The following is a 17,207-nucleotide window of genomic DNA, read 5'->3' on the forward strand; positions in this document are numbered from 1 at the left end:
TGTCAAAATGTTTCAAGTATGCACTTGTTCAGTGTTCTCGGAGGGGTCAGTGCGGAGAAAATATGGGCAGGGGAATAACTGAACACCAAATATTTTACTTTGACTGAAGGTGTGTTTTTCATAGTCGATATTTGTTTGGCATAGAGGACACGATCCTTGTACCCCAGTGACCAGAAACCCAACATGAATCCCAACCCCAAACCGAGTTGAGCCCCGGCGTGAGCTTGATACGGCCCCGATCTCAGCCCGGACTCGAGCCTCAGGTCGGGGCTCAATCCGGGCTCATGTCGGACCTCCAGATATCAGGGCTTTGGGTCAAGGCTCAAGTCTTGGCGCAAATAGGTCATACAAACAGGCATATTTGCAATATTTTGACAGCAGTGACAAAACTAGTCAAAGATGACTAAAAGCTGGTTGGGTTGGGAAGAGAAACAAAAATCTACATTCAAGAAACGTTCATGGAAGCATACGATACTCGTTTGGTGTTGTCCACGCACGCCGAGCCGTGCCGACCCGTAGGGCTGTACCTGGGGAGTATCGATGTTCCACGCAGGCTGCGAGCCACCCATTTACTCACTCTCCCGCCCCGGCAGCCAGCCCCTAAAGTTGTTAGGATAGGCACTTGGTTTCTGGACGTGGTCTATACCGCACCAACCGGTGTGGTCAAATGGATGCCAACCACGTTTGGTGCGTTGCAAATATTGCAAATATGCCTTTTCTATAGAACTTACATAGTTCACCTCCAAACTGCCAGGAACAAACGCAGGGCGAGATTCAGCAAGTATCCGAACCTTTCTGTCTGACACCTACTACAAACAAGCGATCGTCAGAAACAACACACACCACCAAGTTCGTTAGTTCCGCAGTCCGCCACCGGCGGCGACGCGCACCGCGCAGCACAGTCGCGGCCAACCCTCAAAAATGTGTGTGAAGGTGACCCTTCGTGCTTCCCAGTCTCTCCCTTGCTTGCCCTTCAGGCGCTGAGGTCCAGCGCTTCCTTAGTGGGCTGAAAAGTGAGGTGGGAATCCTACCTGACGGTCGCCGAACCCTGGCGATCACGTCCGCTAACACAGAGAAGGCGAGCGTGGCGTGGGAGCCGTTCCAGCGGGAAAGTAGCCTTGCAGTGGTCCACAAGAACCGCTCGTTCTCCGGAACTACACAAAATACATTGGGGCGTTGATCTTTTCGTTTAGAGGACATATCAAGGTACATTTTGAGCCATAGGACGCCATTTTTGATCAGGGTACAAAAAAGTTGCATCATTTTTAACATTTCACTATAAAAGTGCAAAAAGTAAAAGTTTCCAAGAATTTTTGGAAAAAATCCTATCTTTTTCAGTTTTTCTTCCTCTTTCCAACGGTGTAAGCGGTTTTGAGAAAGGACAAATACTTTCCGAGACATAAATTTTTTTAGGTTGATAGGTAATTTCTTTTACCAAAAATGAAGTTTAAGATATCTCAGACCCCTGTCGACTTTCCGGGGAAAAAAGTACCGGGCCTTCAATGGGCCCATAGGGGTAACAATCCCTGAAAATACCGCTGGGTTCGGCCGACACGTCCCTCAAAACCTTGACGACTTGGCGTGGAATGACCCTGGTATCGTTTCTGAATCCATGAGTTTTGGAGAAGAACAGTGTGCAATCACAAGGAAAGAAAGAGTGGATCAATGGTATGGGAACTTTGTAATATTGGGGATACGAAAGTTAATCTGAGAATGTGTTATTAATGTTTATGATTTTGTTTCAGGGGTGGTAATGGAATGGATATCGATGAATATCCTGATGAAGATGTGAGCAAAGACTGCGACAGTATTGATAATGTTATTGACAAGTGTGAGGGAGTCCTAAATCAAGATGTGTGTATTTATTGTCAAGTTTAAATTTTGACGGGTGGCACATCGACAAGATTGGTACCACTGCCATTGGTAGTCCCCTCAGCCACAACTTCACACTTCTATTCTTTCTCCACACGCTTACACAATAATCAAATTGACTTCGTGACTCCTAGGATTTCTTGAAATCGTATTTTTTTAGCCTACATGCCCTTAGCGTGTCTTGTATGTTTGGTTCAAACATTCAAGTCTGTTTTGATACTTTATATTCGCGTTGGTTTATCTTTGTTGTCAGAATATTGTCTCGGTGCAAACATAAATTGCCAGTGGAGTGCCGCTTGAATTTGTTCATATATCGTAAATCCTCAAGTTTTGTGGATTGCAGCATGCTGAGATGTCAGAAGATGAATTAATGCAGTTCTTGGAGAATTGGAATGCACCCAAACCTCCCCCGGCAGCCATCGCTTTTGAGAGAGGTATTAATTTCCTATGTGAACTTTTGACTTGCATGGACTGACATTCCCATCGAGATGTTTTAGAACTTTTCAATTTAAGAACTCAATCTAGGAATATCACTTTTAAGTTTGGTTAGTCTGATTTTTCAGGGGAGAGTATCAAATTATGGATCAATTGCTTTGATCACTGTGAGAAAAAAGACCGGAAAAAGTACGGAACATGTCTGGTCAATAATTTACCTGGACCGTCCGTACTTACCAACTACGGAACGCTCCGTACTTTTTTCCGTACCTATTTGGGTTCATATGGAGCAAGTACGGAACGTTCCGTACTTTTCTCCGTACCTCCGTACTATATTTTACTAACCCATTTCCGTACTAAAGTACGGATTTTTTTTACAGTGATTGTAGTAATGTAATTGATGGCGGTCTAGATGGACTTGCGTAACACCTTAAGTTAAATCACAATAAACCGTTTATTCTATTAAAATAACAACGTAGAGTTTCTTTGAAGCCTATAGCACATGAACATCCATTATAAGCATGTATACTGGGTATGGTATTTCATTCAGTACCTTATTGTTCGAGATGGATTATGATTTCTCTGTTCAAGTGGGTAAAAACACTTGTTCAGCTTGGACGGGATGCTGCGACATAGTTGAGGATCCTTGAGTTACACACTAAACTTCTTACGGATACATCCTATCCGTATTACGGACATTTTTGTGCAATTGCAATTACGGATAGATTTTGCTTGTAATACGGATGAAATCATCCGTATTACAAAGAGTTTTACGTCCGTACCATACGGATATTTTCGTCTGTATGTTACGGACACGAAAACCTTTGTGTTACGGATAAAATCATCCGTATTACAAGCAAAATCTATCCGTAATTGCAGTTGCACAAAAATGTCCGTAATACAGATAGGATCCGTAAGAAGTTTAGTGTGTAGTGCAGGAGGGGATCACTTCACGAATTTTCACAGGACCTCAAAGCTATTATTGTCCACCAGTTCAAGTTCATGATGTAAGTTTCTGAAATAAGAAAAGATAAAAATTTTCAGACTTAATTATTGACAATAATGTTTATTACTTCACAAGTCAATGCTTGTCATATTTACAGGCTACTGAAGCAGAAGGACAGCAAAGCAGCCAAACTCGACACAACTTATATGCTCCATGTGTTTTGATACTGACATCACTGGATCGGATCCTTTAGGCCAGGTTGGGTCAGAATAAAGCTGTCTCAGAATTTAAAATACAGTGCAGTCTGAATGCTTTTCCCGGACAGGGTTTGATATGGCCCTTCAGCTCCTGGGGGGCTACTTCATCGGACATATTGACTATCGCCATGCATACAAAAGTCGACAAAAGTCTGCTCCGGTTCTTGGAGACAAGGATGAATGAGGAGTTGTCGAAACAAACCCTGCAAGTACGAGCCCCAGTAAGTTAAAATGACTTCATGAAGAGAATAGAGCAGTTTTTATTTCAGTACATATTTTGTCAAATCCGCGTCCCACTGTATCTTGCATGCCTGTCCCACACTTAGATTGGCATTGCAATGCTTTTGCATCGGACGTAAACGCGAAGTGCACTTCGCATGCATATTAGCAGAGGACATTTTTAGGGCGCATCCGCGCATCGCACGTAAGGAGTGATGAGGCCGAGGTGGCTGCAGTGTTGCATGTTCGGCCTGCAACTATGTTGTGCGAACTGTCAACAATACCGAACAAAACAATACCAAGGTGAGGAAACGCTGCGGTGGAGTCCAACCCAGGACCTTGAGCGACGGAAACACGGAAATCAGTGGGACGAAAAAAAAAACAACGTAGTCACTCTACCACGTGCATGGTTCAAACTGCTGCCGTAGTGCAAGCGAGTAGCGTTCAAAAGTCTCTATATCTTCCAAAAAATTAGTTCAGCCGTTTTAAATTTTCCTTTTGATTTCCTGCCTTTGCCTTCGGGCACTCCTCCTCAACTGCTCAAGAGCGAGACGCAACAGTATGCCCAACAGGCCCTTCTTCTACTAAAATCTTAAATTCTTTTCTTCAATTACCTTCTCCTTACGATCATGGGCGGCCCAGCCATAACGGCTCACGCAAGTCACAGAGCTTATGCAGTCTTATTTCTGGTTTCATGCTGCCCTATCTATCTGTTGACATCTCGAATTATTATCAATGACTCCCATACCATCGGTGCACGGCGGGTCACGCAAGCTCCTATGCATCGCTCTTAACTTGGCCTTCCATTGGCGGCCGATGCCAACAGTCACCTCCAACAATGCCGGCGACGCTGGATTACCTCGTTCTCATACTGATCATCGTTGGCGCAGGGTGTCTCCAGGTGCAACTATGGGTCTTCGAGCGCCTTATGTCAGGGAGCGTGAATAATAAGTACATTTCTGCGTTTTGGTCCGTCCCGTTATGTCCAGTTAAAATACTCCATCCTCGTAGGTCCCGTAGTATTTTCAATTTTGATACTGCATGCTTGATCGCCCCGTTGCATGTTCAGTTAAAATAATGAATCTTCGTTCGTAAGGACCTAGCTTCACTATATTTTAAGTTATGAAATGGATGCAATGAAAAACTCCAATAATTTTAATTGACCAAAATGTCGTTGACACTACATACCCTGGCCAGAGAACTCTACCCATGATAAAGATACTGCTTCTGCCGTCCCACTTTGCATAAAAGAAAAAAAAAACCATCGTGCGTATACTGGCTTATATACAAATATGAATTCTTGATACGACAGATGTCCTCACCAACCCTGCAATAGCGGCAGGCATCGAAGTGCAATTACTCTTGGACTAGGTCTGGAGCTTTTATTCATCCTTGGCTATTCCAATTTTCGACCAACATAATTCTACCATGACATTGTGCAGGTAACGGGACGACCGCAGCGGACTAGGGTGGTTGCCAAACTCCACGGCGTTTGGCCCTGTCCGCACAAGAACCATTTCATACACTTTGACAACGCCAAAATCGTGCCTTTTGAGGACGGCTCAGAATACGTTGACATTCCAGATGTTTACTTGGGAACTGACATGAACACTTTGACGAAGGTGTGTACCGCCACGGTCAGCACTTTTGTTTGTGCACTGTACCTGAGATGTAAATTTGAGCATAAGAATGAAATTTGTTTCACCAAAGATGTGCTTTGTTTCTCCTGTTGTAAGTTACTTAGGGTCACCCCTATCAAGTGCGCGGACACAGCGAAAGTTTTAAGACCCCACTGGAGTAAAAGGCTGTAGGGCAGCAGGGCCTAAATCCCAAGGTCCAAAATTGCTTAAAAACGTTTAGGGAGACGTGCTGACTAGTACGCCCACGTAATAAAAAGAGCAGGCATCCAAAAGAGTGCAATATTCTCCATAGGAGAGACTCAGTTGTTAGACTTTTGGTAAACAGCTTCGATCCACCTAAAAAGCTTCGAACCCAAAATCGTTCTCTTTTTTTAGGGTTTTCAATCCTCCGAAAAAACCCTGACTCGGGGTTGGGTCTCACTCTTTTGGTCTTTCGGTAGTCCGTATGTAAGAAAAAAAATTTGAAGGAACCGGTCTGAAAACCCAAACTCGATTGGTTAACGGGGGAGTTAAGTGAAAATTCGAATGTTTTCATGTTTTTTCATCCTTCAATTCTTACATATTGGTCACCCTGACATGAAAATGGACATCACCATCGGATTCCCCATGCCTTTTTACCATTTTAACATCTTTGGTTGCGGTTCTGGTGGCACTTTTTGAATTTTAGCAAACATTTTAGATTTGGTCCATATTTGGGATTTAATCCTCGCGCGCAGGATTTCAAATCCAAATGTTGTCCCAAAAATCTGACGAAGTTGCCACATCTTTTGTTGGTCAAAATGAAGAAGACATAAGGGAGCCCGATTTCGAAAACATGTTCTCTTTCGGTATTAATCTTGAAAACTAGGATCATGGCTGTTTTTATGCCGCTTTTGGACACTCATTGACCTGTAACTAAAGATTGAGATGCAGTTTTGAAGAAGAAAAAAAAAAACCCTCTCCCTTGTCTTCTAGCTATTTGAACACTGATCATTTTAAGCTGTCGCACAACATTCTACCTCTAACTCCGAGATATCCTGCGCGCAAGGTGTTTGTAGGTTACGGATAGATTTGTGCAGCCATATTACGAATCGAATTTTGTTTGTAATACGGATGTTTTTGTCCGTAATACAAAGGTTTTGATGTGACATAAGAATTCTCAAATCTTTGTATTACGCACAAAAACATCTGTATTACAAACAAAATTCGATCCGTAATATGGCTGCAAAAAAAAACATCCGTAACCTACAAACACGCCATCCGTAAGAACTTAAGCGTGGCCGATTTGACGGTGCTATGGGTCGAAATATGATCAGGTTTGGTTGTACCGAGGCCCACACTGTTAAAAAAAATTACTGAAAATTCATAATTTTTTGTAAGAAGTCGATTTACTTACATTCAGTCTGAATTTTCATACCAAAACTTTTATACTTCGCGGTCTGAAAGTTTCAGACGACGTTAGTCTGAATTTTCAGATCAACATGTTGTATGAAAAATGATGCCAGTCGGTCTATTTTATCAGACTAAGTTGTACGAAGACGTTGAACAGTCGCACTAAAAAATGCCACTCTGTACAGTAGGACACTAATCGGCGAACTTTTGCCATCGGTTTATCGTAGACGCTCCGCGGATCGTCTCGGCTCAAAAATTAGGTACACGGCAGTAGACTCCTACTTGCAAAGGTAGTGAAGATGCTAGAGGTGACTGCTGAATAGCGAGGGAGAGCGGCCTTAGCCCAACCACGCGCCGACCCGTGGCCATGCGCGAGAGTGAAATTGTATTCTTTGTTATTTAGCTTATACTGCACTTATTAACCTGAATCTTGCTTTGGTGCGCTCATGCCCTTTCAGACAATCACTTGGAATAAGTTTGTAACAAAATATTCGCAATTTCGCCTTTAAGTGGCAATTTTAGCTCCAAAAGATCATCCATGCGACACTAGCGCCACCTAGCGGATAGAGCAATAAGTGTCCATTTCGGAGCTCTGAAACATTCTCTATGCTTTTACGACACTAAACGTAAATATTATTTGAAATACAACAGTAGTATTGATAAAAGTTCTGAGAAAATCGAAAAATGTACAAAGGGGACGGGGTTTTTTCACTCGTTTTCCGATTTCACAAGTATGAATTTAGTTTTCGGACGACAATGTACAAAACTTAATAGCCATCGCTCTAAATATTCAGACTTGCTAGTCTAAATTCAAATTTCAGACAACAGGTCAAACTTTTCAGACAGTTGGTCTTAATATTCGTACCATTTTATGAATTTACGATTCAGACCACCAAGTAAGACGAAATCAGTCTGAATTTTCATATTTTTTTTAACAGTGCAAAGAGTCGAAAAAAGCAAAAACCGAAAATCGATTTTCTTCACTTTTCGCCCTCCTTAATATTTTACGGTCCCGCACGGTTTTGAACCAGCTGGCTTTTTGCTTCAGATATTGTTGACAAAAAATCTAGAACGGGAGGGTGCATACTTAGACTCCCACTCCCGCTGAACCGTGAAGGGAAAGAAGTATACTCAAGACTCCTTACGGACACCATGTATCCGCAATACGGACGGTTTTGTGCAAGCGTAATTACGGATGGATTTTGGTTGTAATACGGATGATTTTATCCGTAATACAAAGGTTTTCGTGTCCGTAACATACAGACGAAAATATCCGTATGGTACGGACGTAAAACTCTTTGTAATACGGATGATTTCATCCGTATTACAAGCAAAATCTATCCGTAATTGCAATGGCACAAACATGTCCGTAATACAGATAGGATGTATCCGTAAGAAGTTTAGTGTGTAGCGACAAACGTTAAAAAATAATCAAATTTTTATTTATGTAAAGATTTTGGCCCATTTTCTACCAAAGACCCCCTGTTTCAGGTTGTAATAAGAATTCATCGCTGTATTGGCACGATTTCGGAAAACACTTGCGAATACTTCAACTCTTTTATATGGACCACAGCTGTCTGCCAATTTCTAAAGGCCAAGGGAGTTTTCTGGACACCTATGAAGGAAGCCTTGCATCCCACTTTTGAATGCCCCATTAAAAAGGTAAATATATATTGTCCCAGTAATGAAAATCCATAATCCTCTTATCTCAGTCAGGAATATTGGTCTGTTCCGGCCTCATCAAGTCAATAACTGTAAGGAAGATCTGTAAAAAACAACGTTCCAATTGGACCCTTCTTCAGTATGGTTGCCAGTTAAATGTAATCAATGTTCATATTGATAATAGTTTTCTTTGCGCTATCTTGCAGGGACACTATGAAGTAATAAACAGTACAACAAACGTTGATCAAATGGGAGAAATATTGGGGGCTAGTTTGGAAAAATTCGTTTGGAAGGGCGTGCTGGAACTATTCAACGAACGTAGTGAAATGGGTGTGTGCATCCTCATCCACAGCGAGTTCCGCCGTATCCTAGTAAGGCACAGATAAATGTTCCAGGCGAAATAAATAAAATTTTATCGATAAGGAACTGAGGGCGCTGGAGTGACGTTTTTACCTCGTGTGCGCCTTCTGTTGGTCATTGGCCCTGGTGCATGCCCTTAGAATGCAAACCCTCACTGCAAATCCAGTGGCAAGTTTCCTCGCCACTGGAGTGGCGTCTTTCTTAAGCTCCAAAACTTGGCGTTCCCATCCCTGGTTTCCGGATTCCATGCCAAATTTTGGCGTTACACAGAGAGCGCCAAAATTTGGCGTTCCATTCCCCAGAGCACCGAGCACCACAGACCAGAACGCCAAAAATTGGCGCTGCAAAAGAAATGCAATAATTTGGCTTGGAAAGCCATTCCCGTTCACAGAAAAATAAATGTCCATACAAGAGTTTTCAGTGCTTAGGATCCCTAGTTCAAATCACAGCAATTATACTATGAAAAGTAGAACTGGACCAGTAAAATACAAGACCTGCATCTGAATTTCCAGGTTATGTGTCAATGCCGCTGACCAACTATGTAATCGCTTTGGTTTGGCCAGCGATTCCTGAGACACTGGAAGAATGATGCATCAACACAAAAAGCTGGATCACTGAGTCACTCTCTTTTGATAAGGGGTTGACAAAGCAAGAGGTCTAAGTCCATTCTCAAATCAGGAAGGTTTGAGCTAGCCTCAGAGCCCGCCTGGCCCTGCAGCACGGCCGCGCGACGCTCTTTTGTTTCTCCCGTTCTGCCGTTGACTTCCGGTCTGGGTTTCCTCCGAAGCACCCTATTGCAGCGATTGGAACAAGGGATCCTAAGCACTGAAAACTCTTGTAAGGACATTTATTTTTCTGTGTTCGAGTATTGCTTCCTAAGCCAAATTATTGCATTTCTTTTGAAGCGCCAGTTTTTGGCGTTCTGGTCTGTAGTGCTCTGGGGAATGGAACGCCAAATTTTGGCGCTCTCTGTGTAACGCCAAAATTTGGCATGAAATCCGGAAACCAGGGATGGGAACGCCAAATTTTGGCGCTTTGGAAAAGACGCCACCCCAGTGGCGAGGAAACTTGCCACTGGATTTGCAGTGCTCGTCATCTTTCAGCATGTCGTCGCCTTCATAGGGGCTGGGTTATACTCTAAATGTAGGGTGTCCAGAAACTGGGCGCCTTTGTCGCCCGCCCCACTTTTTAGGGTGCCCAATGTCGCCCAGTTTCTGGGCACCTTTGTCGCCCAGTCTCAGGGTGGACAAACCATTAAGGAACCTGCCTTCACCCATGGCTCAGCAGCGACTAAGGTGCCAAAGGTGCCCAGAATCTGGGCACCTTACTGTAGTCGCCCAGGAACTAGACACCTGTGCATGCTCCACTATGGGAGAGGGCCGGTTACTGCATGATTAGTCCACCCCGAGACTGGGCGACATTGGGCACCCTAACAAGCTAGGGCCCGCCCTTCCGTCGAACCGAGTTGCCAGCTCCGCTTCGCTGCGCCGGCAACTCGGTTCGACAGGGGGCCGGCCCAGCTTGGCCTGCCGGCGGCCTTTTCTCGGGCCTTCGGCCCTCGCATCAGACCCAACTTGCCAGTCGAAGGCCCGGGCCTTCGGCCCGCTCGCATCACACACACCGTGAGCGGGTAAAGCAAAGTTATCGATGTACCATCGTGACTTAGGCCCGCCCTTCTATTCACAATATGCAATTGTCCTTACACTTTTTACTCCAACTGTCCTTAGAATATGCCCATTTCATTTGTCTCTTCGCCCTCATTCCGAAAATACCCATATTTGCCATGCTACTGCAACTCCTTGCAATAGAGGCACAGCAGGAGCGCAAAACGAGTCCGTCGCACTTTCCATAACTCATGAAGGCGGGCTCCTGGACCCCCCTTCCGACCCCTCGTTGAAGAGGTCTTGCCAAGACCTATCGAAAACTTAAGTAAAAATTTTCAGTCGATCGACCCCCTTTTTTGAAGATCCTGATGTGACTAATAGACGAAGTCGGGCTCCTGGACCCCCTTTCCGACCCCTCGTTGAAAAGGCCTTGCTGAGACCAATCGAAATCTGCAATAAATTTTTTTAGTCGGTCGACCCCCTTTTTTGAAGATCCTGATCTGGCCAACTTGTAAAAGCGGCCGATGGGGTCGGGACCAGGTCCATTCATCTTGTTTCGTCGCCCCGATTCCAAAAATACCCCTATGTGCCCTGCTAGCACCAATAATGGCGGAAATCCCCCTCCCGCTCATGTAAACCATGATGCACCTGCAGCAGCCCTTGTGCGACCCGGACGGGATTTGCACCACCGGATTATTTGTTTGGACGGTACTCCTGAAGTACCCTCCAAATCTGGTTACTCTAGCTCAACTCCTTCCTTGTACACAGACGCCAACAACAACAACAACACACAGACACAAAGGCAAATGCATAGGCCCTCCCCCTATTTTTTGAATAGAAGGGCGGGCCAAAAAAGTGGGGCGGGCGACAAAGGCTCCCAGTTTCTGGACACCCTACATTTAGAGTATAGCCACCTTCACAGTAAAAACTCTACAAAGTATCGCTTCACAATACGAAGAAAATTAAGGCATTGTAAAATCTACGAAGAACTGCTTCGTATTACGAAGCAAAATCCTTTGCAATACGAGGCATTTCTTCATAATACGAAGCAATTCTACAACGCCTTGAGCTAATTTATTTAATACGTGCAACGCCTTCCCATGACCCCCTCCGATTTTGACCAAAATTTTTTTCTGAGATGCCCTTATGGCAAGAAGAAACATCCTAAAATATTAGGTCGCTAAAAAATTTATTGGCCGAAAAAAACAATGTTTTCTAAATTTGCCACTTTTTTTACTTAATTTGGGAGTTTCTTTACTACTCTGAGGTTTTTGGTGCTAAGTGGCTGAAAATCAGTATTCTTACATATGTAAAATTGCCCATTGAAACTTTCTATTTTCTCTGACCATTTTCTCTAGTTTTATTCGCAAGGTTCAATACTTTAAGGATGTATAAATAGGTATTAAATACGATATTATTGATTTCCGGAGCGAAACGCATGAGCTAAGCAAGCACCCCTACTTCGCATTACTTACACCTCATGCCAGCTTTTAAAATTTTCCCAATCCGGGTTGCGATTTTCCCTTACCTAATTACGGTTTTCCCTGACCTCCAACACCTCTTTAAATTTCTCTTACTTTACTATGACTCCCCTTATTTCTCTGACCAGTGTGAACGTGTGAACCTTGCGTTGCCCTCGAGCTGTCGACCGCACTCTCAGACTGTTATTGACTTGTCTGTAGTTAAAGCGCATTTTACACAGCAATAAAAGGTACTGTTATTATAAATGTAAGATTTTGTTCGTTATATTGACCTAGGGTCAGGGCGGGGAAGAACTGGACAGGGGAAGAACTGGACACCCCATATTTTACTTCAAATACCGTAGGCACAGGAATAACAACTATCAAAAGTTGTTCCGTGGCATCAGCGGTTCATTACACGACAGTTGTCGGGTCAGTCCTACGGCAATTGAAAAAAATGTGGGTGTCCTTTTCCCTTCCATTTTTTCCCCGCCCGATCCTAACCCAGTGGTTCCCAACCCCGGGTCGCGACCCCTTTTGGGGTCGCGGAAAAATTTTGGGGGGTCGCGGCATGCTACCGGGGGTCGCGTGGGGTCGCGAGTTGGCTCCTGAGGGTCGGTCTGCGGGGAAACCGCCAGTGCGAAAATACGGAAAACCGACGGGTGTTTGGTTTTTTGGCGCTTCCAAGCGGAAACAGACGCATAGAATACAGGTTCGTGGGGATTATCTCGTCCCCTTAGTCTACCGATACCTGGAGCCTGGATCGCTCGTTGCCAACCATGTTCTATTTTGTTTCCTTCCGCGAATCCTCAAATGCTTTATGTTGAAGCGGCCCAAGTGGAGGCAATCGCCAATGTTAAGCGTGGTATAGGCGCCAATGTTTTTGAAAGGTACCGCGCGGGCGGCACAAAAGAGTACCAAGCTTGGGTGTAAAAATTAACACAAGGAAGCTATCATTTGAAAATTAGAATGTCTCATTACAAATTTTGGCCCTCTATTTTAAATGCACTCAAACCCTAAAAATTCGGTAAAAATTTAAAAATGTGACAGATAATTTTCAAAAAAATCCCCCCCCCCAAAAAAAAGAGGGGGTCGCGAAATTTTGTTCCTGGGGTCGCAAAAAATTTTGGAAGCCTTTTTGGGGTCGCGGGCTGAAAAAGGTTGGGAACCGCTGTCCTAAGCAGATGATTTTCAAGCTTTTGTTCGGTTATGGTCTCAAGCTGTCGCCCTCAGGAAGGTTCGGGAGAGAATCGCAAGTCGCCGGCTGCCCCTTGCTGTTTTCCACCCTTTCCCAACTTTTCAAACCCCTTGCCCCCGACCCCTCAGGGTTGGGAAAGCGAGAAAACCGCCGGGGAAACGCCGACAGATGCCGAAGAACTTCCTAAGCTTCCCAAAGGGCGACAGCTTCCGACAAAAAGCTTAAAATTCATCTGAACAACACACAATATATCCGGTATTGGGGGCAGGTTAGGGGTCGGGGCAACGGCTTTGGACAGTGTGGGAAAAAAAAAAAGGAAGGGGCAGCCAACAGAATCCGAAGCTTGTCGAGGGCGACAGTTTGAGACTTACACCGAATAGCATTGTTCGTGGCCCTTTATCGAGCCCACGGGGCAGCAAGTGCTTTCCAAGCCCGTTGGGTGAGCTTACCAACCCTCGCTGTTCAGGCCTCTAAAGAGGACCCTGTTCAGAAACGCTGTGCCGCTTCACCCTCTTCTTGACTCCCATTGCGCACGCAGACCTCACCTCGAAAGCAAGGATCATGGCTGGTACGGCTCGGGTGCCGGGCATTGAGCGCAGAGGTCAAAAGTGCCGGTTTTCAGGCCCCCCCAAAAAAACCCCCAACTTTGACGCCTTACAGCTTCTAAACGGTTTGAGCTACGAACCTGGGCGTGTGCTGATTTCTTTTTTAGCTCTTTTTCTACAGATGGCGTCAACGGATCGTGGGTTAAAAATATTTTTGACCGTTTCTTCAAGATTTGGGTATTTTCAGTAAAATTTGGTCGTTTTGGGTAAGTATTTCTCAAGATATCGGTCGTAGGTCAAATCTGTGACCATATTCTTGTTCCTTGGGCAATTTTACAGAAGAATACTGATTTTCAACCACTTAGCACCAAAAACCTCAGAGTAGTAAAGAAACTCCCAAATTAGGTAAAAAAAGTGGCAAATTTAGAAAACATTGGTTTTCTCGGCCAATAAATTTCTTAGCGACCTAATATTTTAGGATGTTTTTTCTTACCATAAGGGCATGTCAGAAAAAAATTTTGGTCAAAATCGGAGGGGGTCATGGGAAGGCGTTGCACGTATTAAATAAATTAGCTCCTTCAATTTCTTCGTAGTTACGAAGCAAATACTTCGTAGACTGCCTCGTAGGCTTTAAAGAGTGTTCTCCATTGAGCGCGTTAGCGCGCCGGGCAAAGGGTTCCGAGGCCCGATCAGGGCCCCGACTCTCACTGTTATCCAAGTTGCGATACTTTCAACTCAAAAACGTGCGACAATATCCGAAATGTGATTCCCACGAATCATTGCTCCTGAGATGAAATGACTTCTGCATCGCACAAAATTCTGTAATGATCATCGCAACTTTCTGCAATGAAAATCGGAATTATTGCAAAAAACAGCGATGATGACAACACAAAATCTGCAATCATTACAGTTTTTTGCAATGACCATTACAAAATTCTGCGATACTGTAGCTCATCACACCTTTTAGCAATGATCATCACAGATAAGTACGATGAAATTTGTATTGCGCAGAAAGTGCGGTCTGTATCGCAAGTGAAATAACAGTGCTATCGTAGCACTATCTTTGGGTTATTTAAGGTAGTAGAAACAATGCAGGTCATGTTAAGATGGAAACGTGAGTTTTTGTGAGGTTATGAGTTTTTAGTGGTCTGAATCCAGTGCAAACGAGAAAAGTTCCCTTTCCCGGATTAAATTTTGAGCAGTTTTACATCACATGGGCCCTTATGGTAAAAGCTAGCAAAGCGCCGGCCTCTCAGCTTTGAGTGAAAGGGAAACACTTAAGGTAAAGATGAACTGGAAAGTTTCAACTGAAAAATTAAGATTATTATCTAAGGAACGGTTCGGTGACAAATATGCGATACCGGTGACATAAGAAAGATTTTGTGACGCTCGACTTCAGGACACGCCGGCTGCGGTGTTCTGTAGCCAACCTAACGACGCAAAACTAATATTTAGGGAGGGCGAGGGAACTGTCGGTGAGCCTATTTGACGTCTAATTTTTTCAATTATTTTGCTCTTAGAAAGTATACAACGCTCGCAAAACGGAACACGGGGGCATTTCGAAGGTAAGACTATTTCTCATGGATCCTATGTCGGTTTTCTCGTCGGGAGAGGCGGCAAGGGGGGGAGTAGCCCCTCAGTGTCATGGCGGTATCTCCACGCGATCCCTCCTGGGTGGGAGCAGCACTGCATGGTGTGGGTTGCGCTACAAGTACGCTTAAATTGCTTGCTTCCCAGCTAAGGCGCCAAACGCGTAGAGCGGCGTAGGCATGTGCATGCTAGTGAAATGAACATGTGATAAACGCTTTTATCTTTGCATGGCTTGAGCGCGACAGCGAAGAAGGAGATGGAGAGAGGACGACTAACCAGTGGCCAGCTGGGGGAGCAGGACCAGGACCAAATTGGACGGAGAGAAGGAAGGGGCGCAAACATGACGGCAACAGGTACCGTCAACGGGGGTACTTCGGACACTTTTTCACGTTTTTTGAACGCCAGAGGCAAGATTCTCAACCCAGACCACTGGATCCCAACTATGTTAAAGTTTGACCCTTTACCCATGATTTCATGCTTGTCTGGTTCATTTGCCTCGGTTATATCACGGTAAAAACGGAACCGGGTTTTCCCAGGAAGCCAATGGTGAAGGTATAGGCCATTTCCAGGGATTTCGGAAAACCAGGACCGTTTTTACCGTGATCGTTTACAAGCGGTCTGGAAAGAGTGTCCCAAGTTACCGCATGACCGGGGGTAACTTGCACACTAAACTTCTTACGGATACACCCTATCTGTATTACGGACATCTTTGTGCAATTGCAATTACGGATAGATTTTGCCTGTAATACGGATGACATCATCCGTATTACAAAGAGTTTTACGTCCGTACCATACGGATATTTTCGTCTGTATGTTACGGACGTAAAGAGTTTTACGTCCGTACCATACGGATATTTTCGTCTGTATGTTACGGACGTAAAACTCTTTGTAGTACGGATGATTTCATCCGTATTACAAGCAAAATATATCCACTAAATGTCCGTAATACAGATAGGAGTATCCGTAAGAAGTATGTGTTGGGACAGTAGGTAATGAGCTACATTCGCATGCATCTATTGATGTTAATGGATGTCATTAAGTTAAGTCACAACATGTAGACCAAGAATTGATCCAGGAAGCGGAAGAAGGGAGTAACTTAACTTATCCCCAATGAGTTTTTATTTTCTATTGTGCCCTAGAATGTTTACATCATTACACCAATTATTTGACGTGATTCCAGCAGTTTAGGAGAAATCCATATGGAAAAGGGTATAAATCAACTTAACCCTTTTCCGGTCTAATTTCATTGGAAAATGAGATAACTCAACCTTAGTCTACAGTCCGTTGAAAAATTGGCAAAAGGATATAACTCAACTTGTGTTTTTACAATCTAGTGTAAAAAGAATCAACTCAACTTAACCCCCCTAATTTTAAATTCAATTTGGAAAAAAGAGCTAAGTCCAAAAAATACACCAGAGTAACATACACTTTATGCAGACTATTGTTCCACTTGACTTGTCTCCAAATTCCTCTTTGTTTAGGAAATATAAGGTGAGCTGACTCTGTTTTCCATTTCAACGGAAAGTGACAAGTCGCAGAAATCCTCTACGGAGTAACCTTACACTTTCGATTCTTTTTTCAAAATTTTACTAATGCTTTTTGAAATTATTAACATCTGCAAACATTCATTGTTTTGTGTTAGTTTCCCTGCTAACAGTTTTGTTTCTCCTGAAAAATGGCCAAAATTGAGTTATCCCCTTCTTCCGCTTCCTGGATCAATTCAGGCCTGGGAACTCTTGTAAGACCGATATTGGACTATATCCAGGGCTCTACGTGGAACTCTCTTTTCTACTGGTATTTTCCAGGCATTTTCTGAAAATTTCAAAATATGGATTACCAGAAGACAAAACTGCAGAGCAACGCATCTCTTTCCATCATGAGCGTAAAATCCGAAGTTCAAGTTATGTCAGGGACCAGGTCAGTCAACTCCTAGGAGAATAGGACTGCTGGAAACCTAAGGAAAAGACTGTCCCAAATTACCCCGTACAAGGTAGGTGTACGCCAGACCGTGTCATGTCATAACAGGCTTCGCGATGCTGCGCCTGTTT

The 17,207-nt window shown here is 44.0% G+C and overlaps 1 protein-coding gene across 3 annotated transcripts; it reads left to right on the forward strand.

Annotated features, from left to right (window-relative positions):
- The first annotated feature begins 1,526 nt into the window (after positions 1 to 1,526).
- On the forward strand, positions 1,527 to 15,586 carry LOC117643633. Of its 3 annotated transcripts, XM_034382624.1 has the most exons (8): positions 1,527 to 1,668; positions 1,746 to 2,306; positions 3,274 to 3,314; positions 3,411 to 3,511; positions 3,579 to 3,731; positions 8,232 to 8,402; positions 8,609 to 8,773; positions 15,090 to 15,586. In XM_034382624.1, exons 4-8 carry the CDS (start codon positions 3,467 to 3,469, stop codon positions 15,288 to 15,290), a joined length of 735 nt encoding a protein of 244 aa, XP_034238515.1. In that variant the 5' UTR covers positions 1,527 to 1,668; positions 1,746 to 2,306; positions 3,274 to 3,314; positions 3,411 to 3,466; the 3' UTR covers positions 15,291 to 15,586. The 3 variants fall into 3 exon arrangements, with proteins under 3 accessions (XP_034238515.1, XP_034238517.1, XP_034238518.1); XM_034382626.1 differs by lacking the exon at positions 8,609 to 8,773; XM_034382627.1 differs by lacking the exon at positions 15,090 to 15,586 and having other exon boundaries at positions 8,609 to 8,907.
- Positions 15,587 to 17,207: the final 1,621 nt, after the last annotated feature.

The sequence above is a fragment of the Thrips palmi genome, unplaced genomic scaffold (genome assembly GCF_012932325.1).
Source record: "Thrips palmi isolate BJ-2018 unplaced genomic scaffold, TpBJ-2018v1 HiC_scaffold_17, whole genome shotgun sequence".
NCBI lineage: Eukaryota > Metazoa > Arthropoda > Insecta > Thysanoptera > Thripidae > Thrips > Thrips palmi.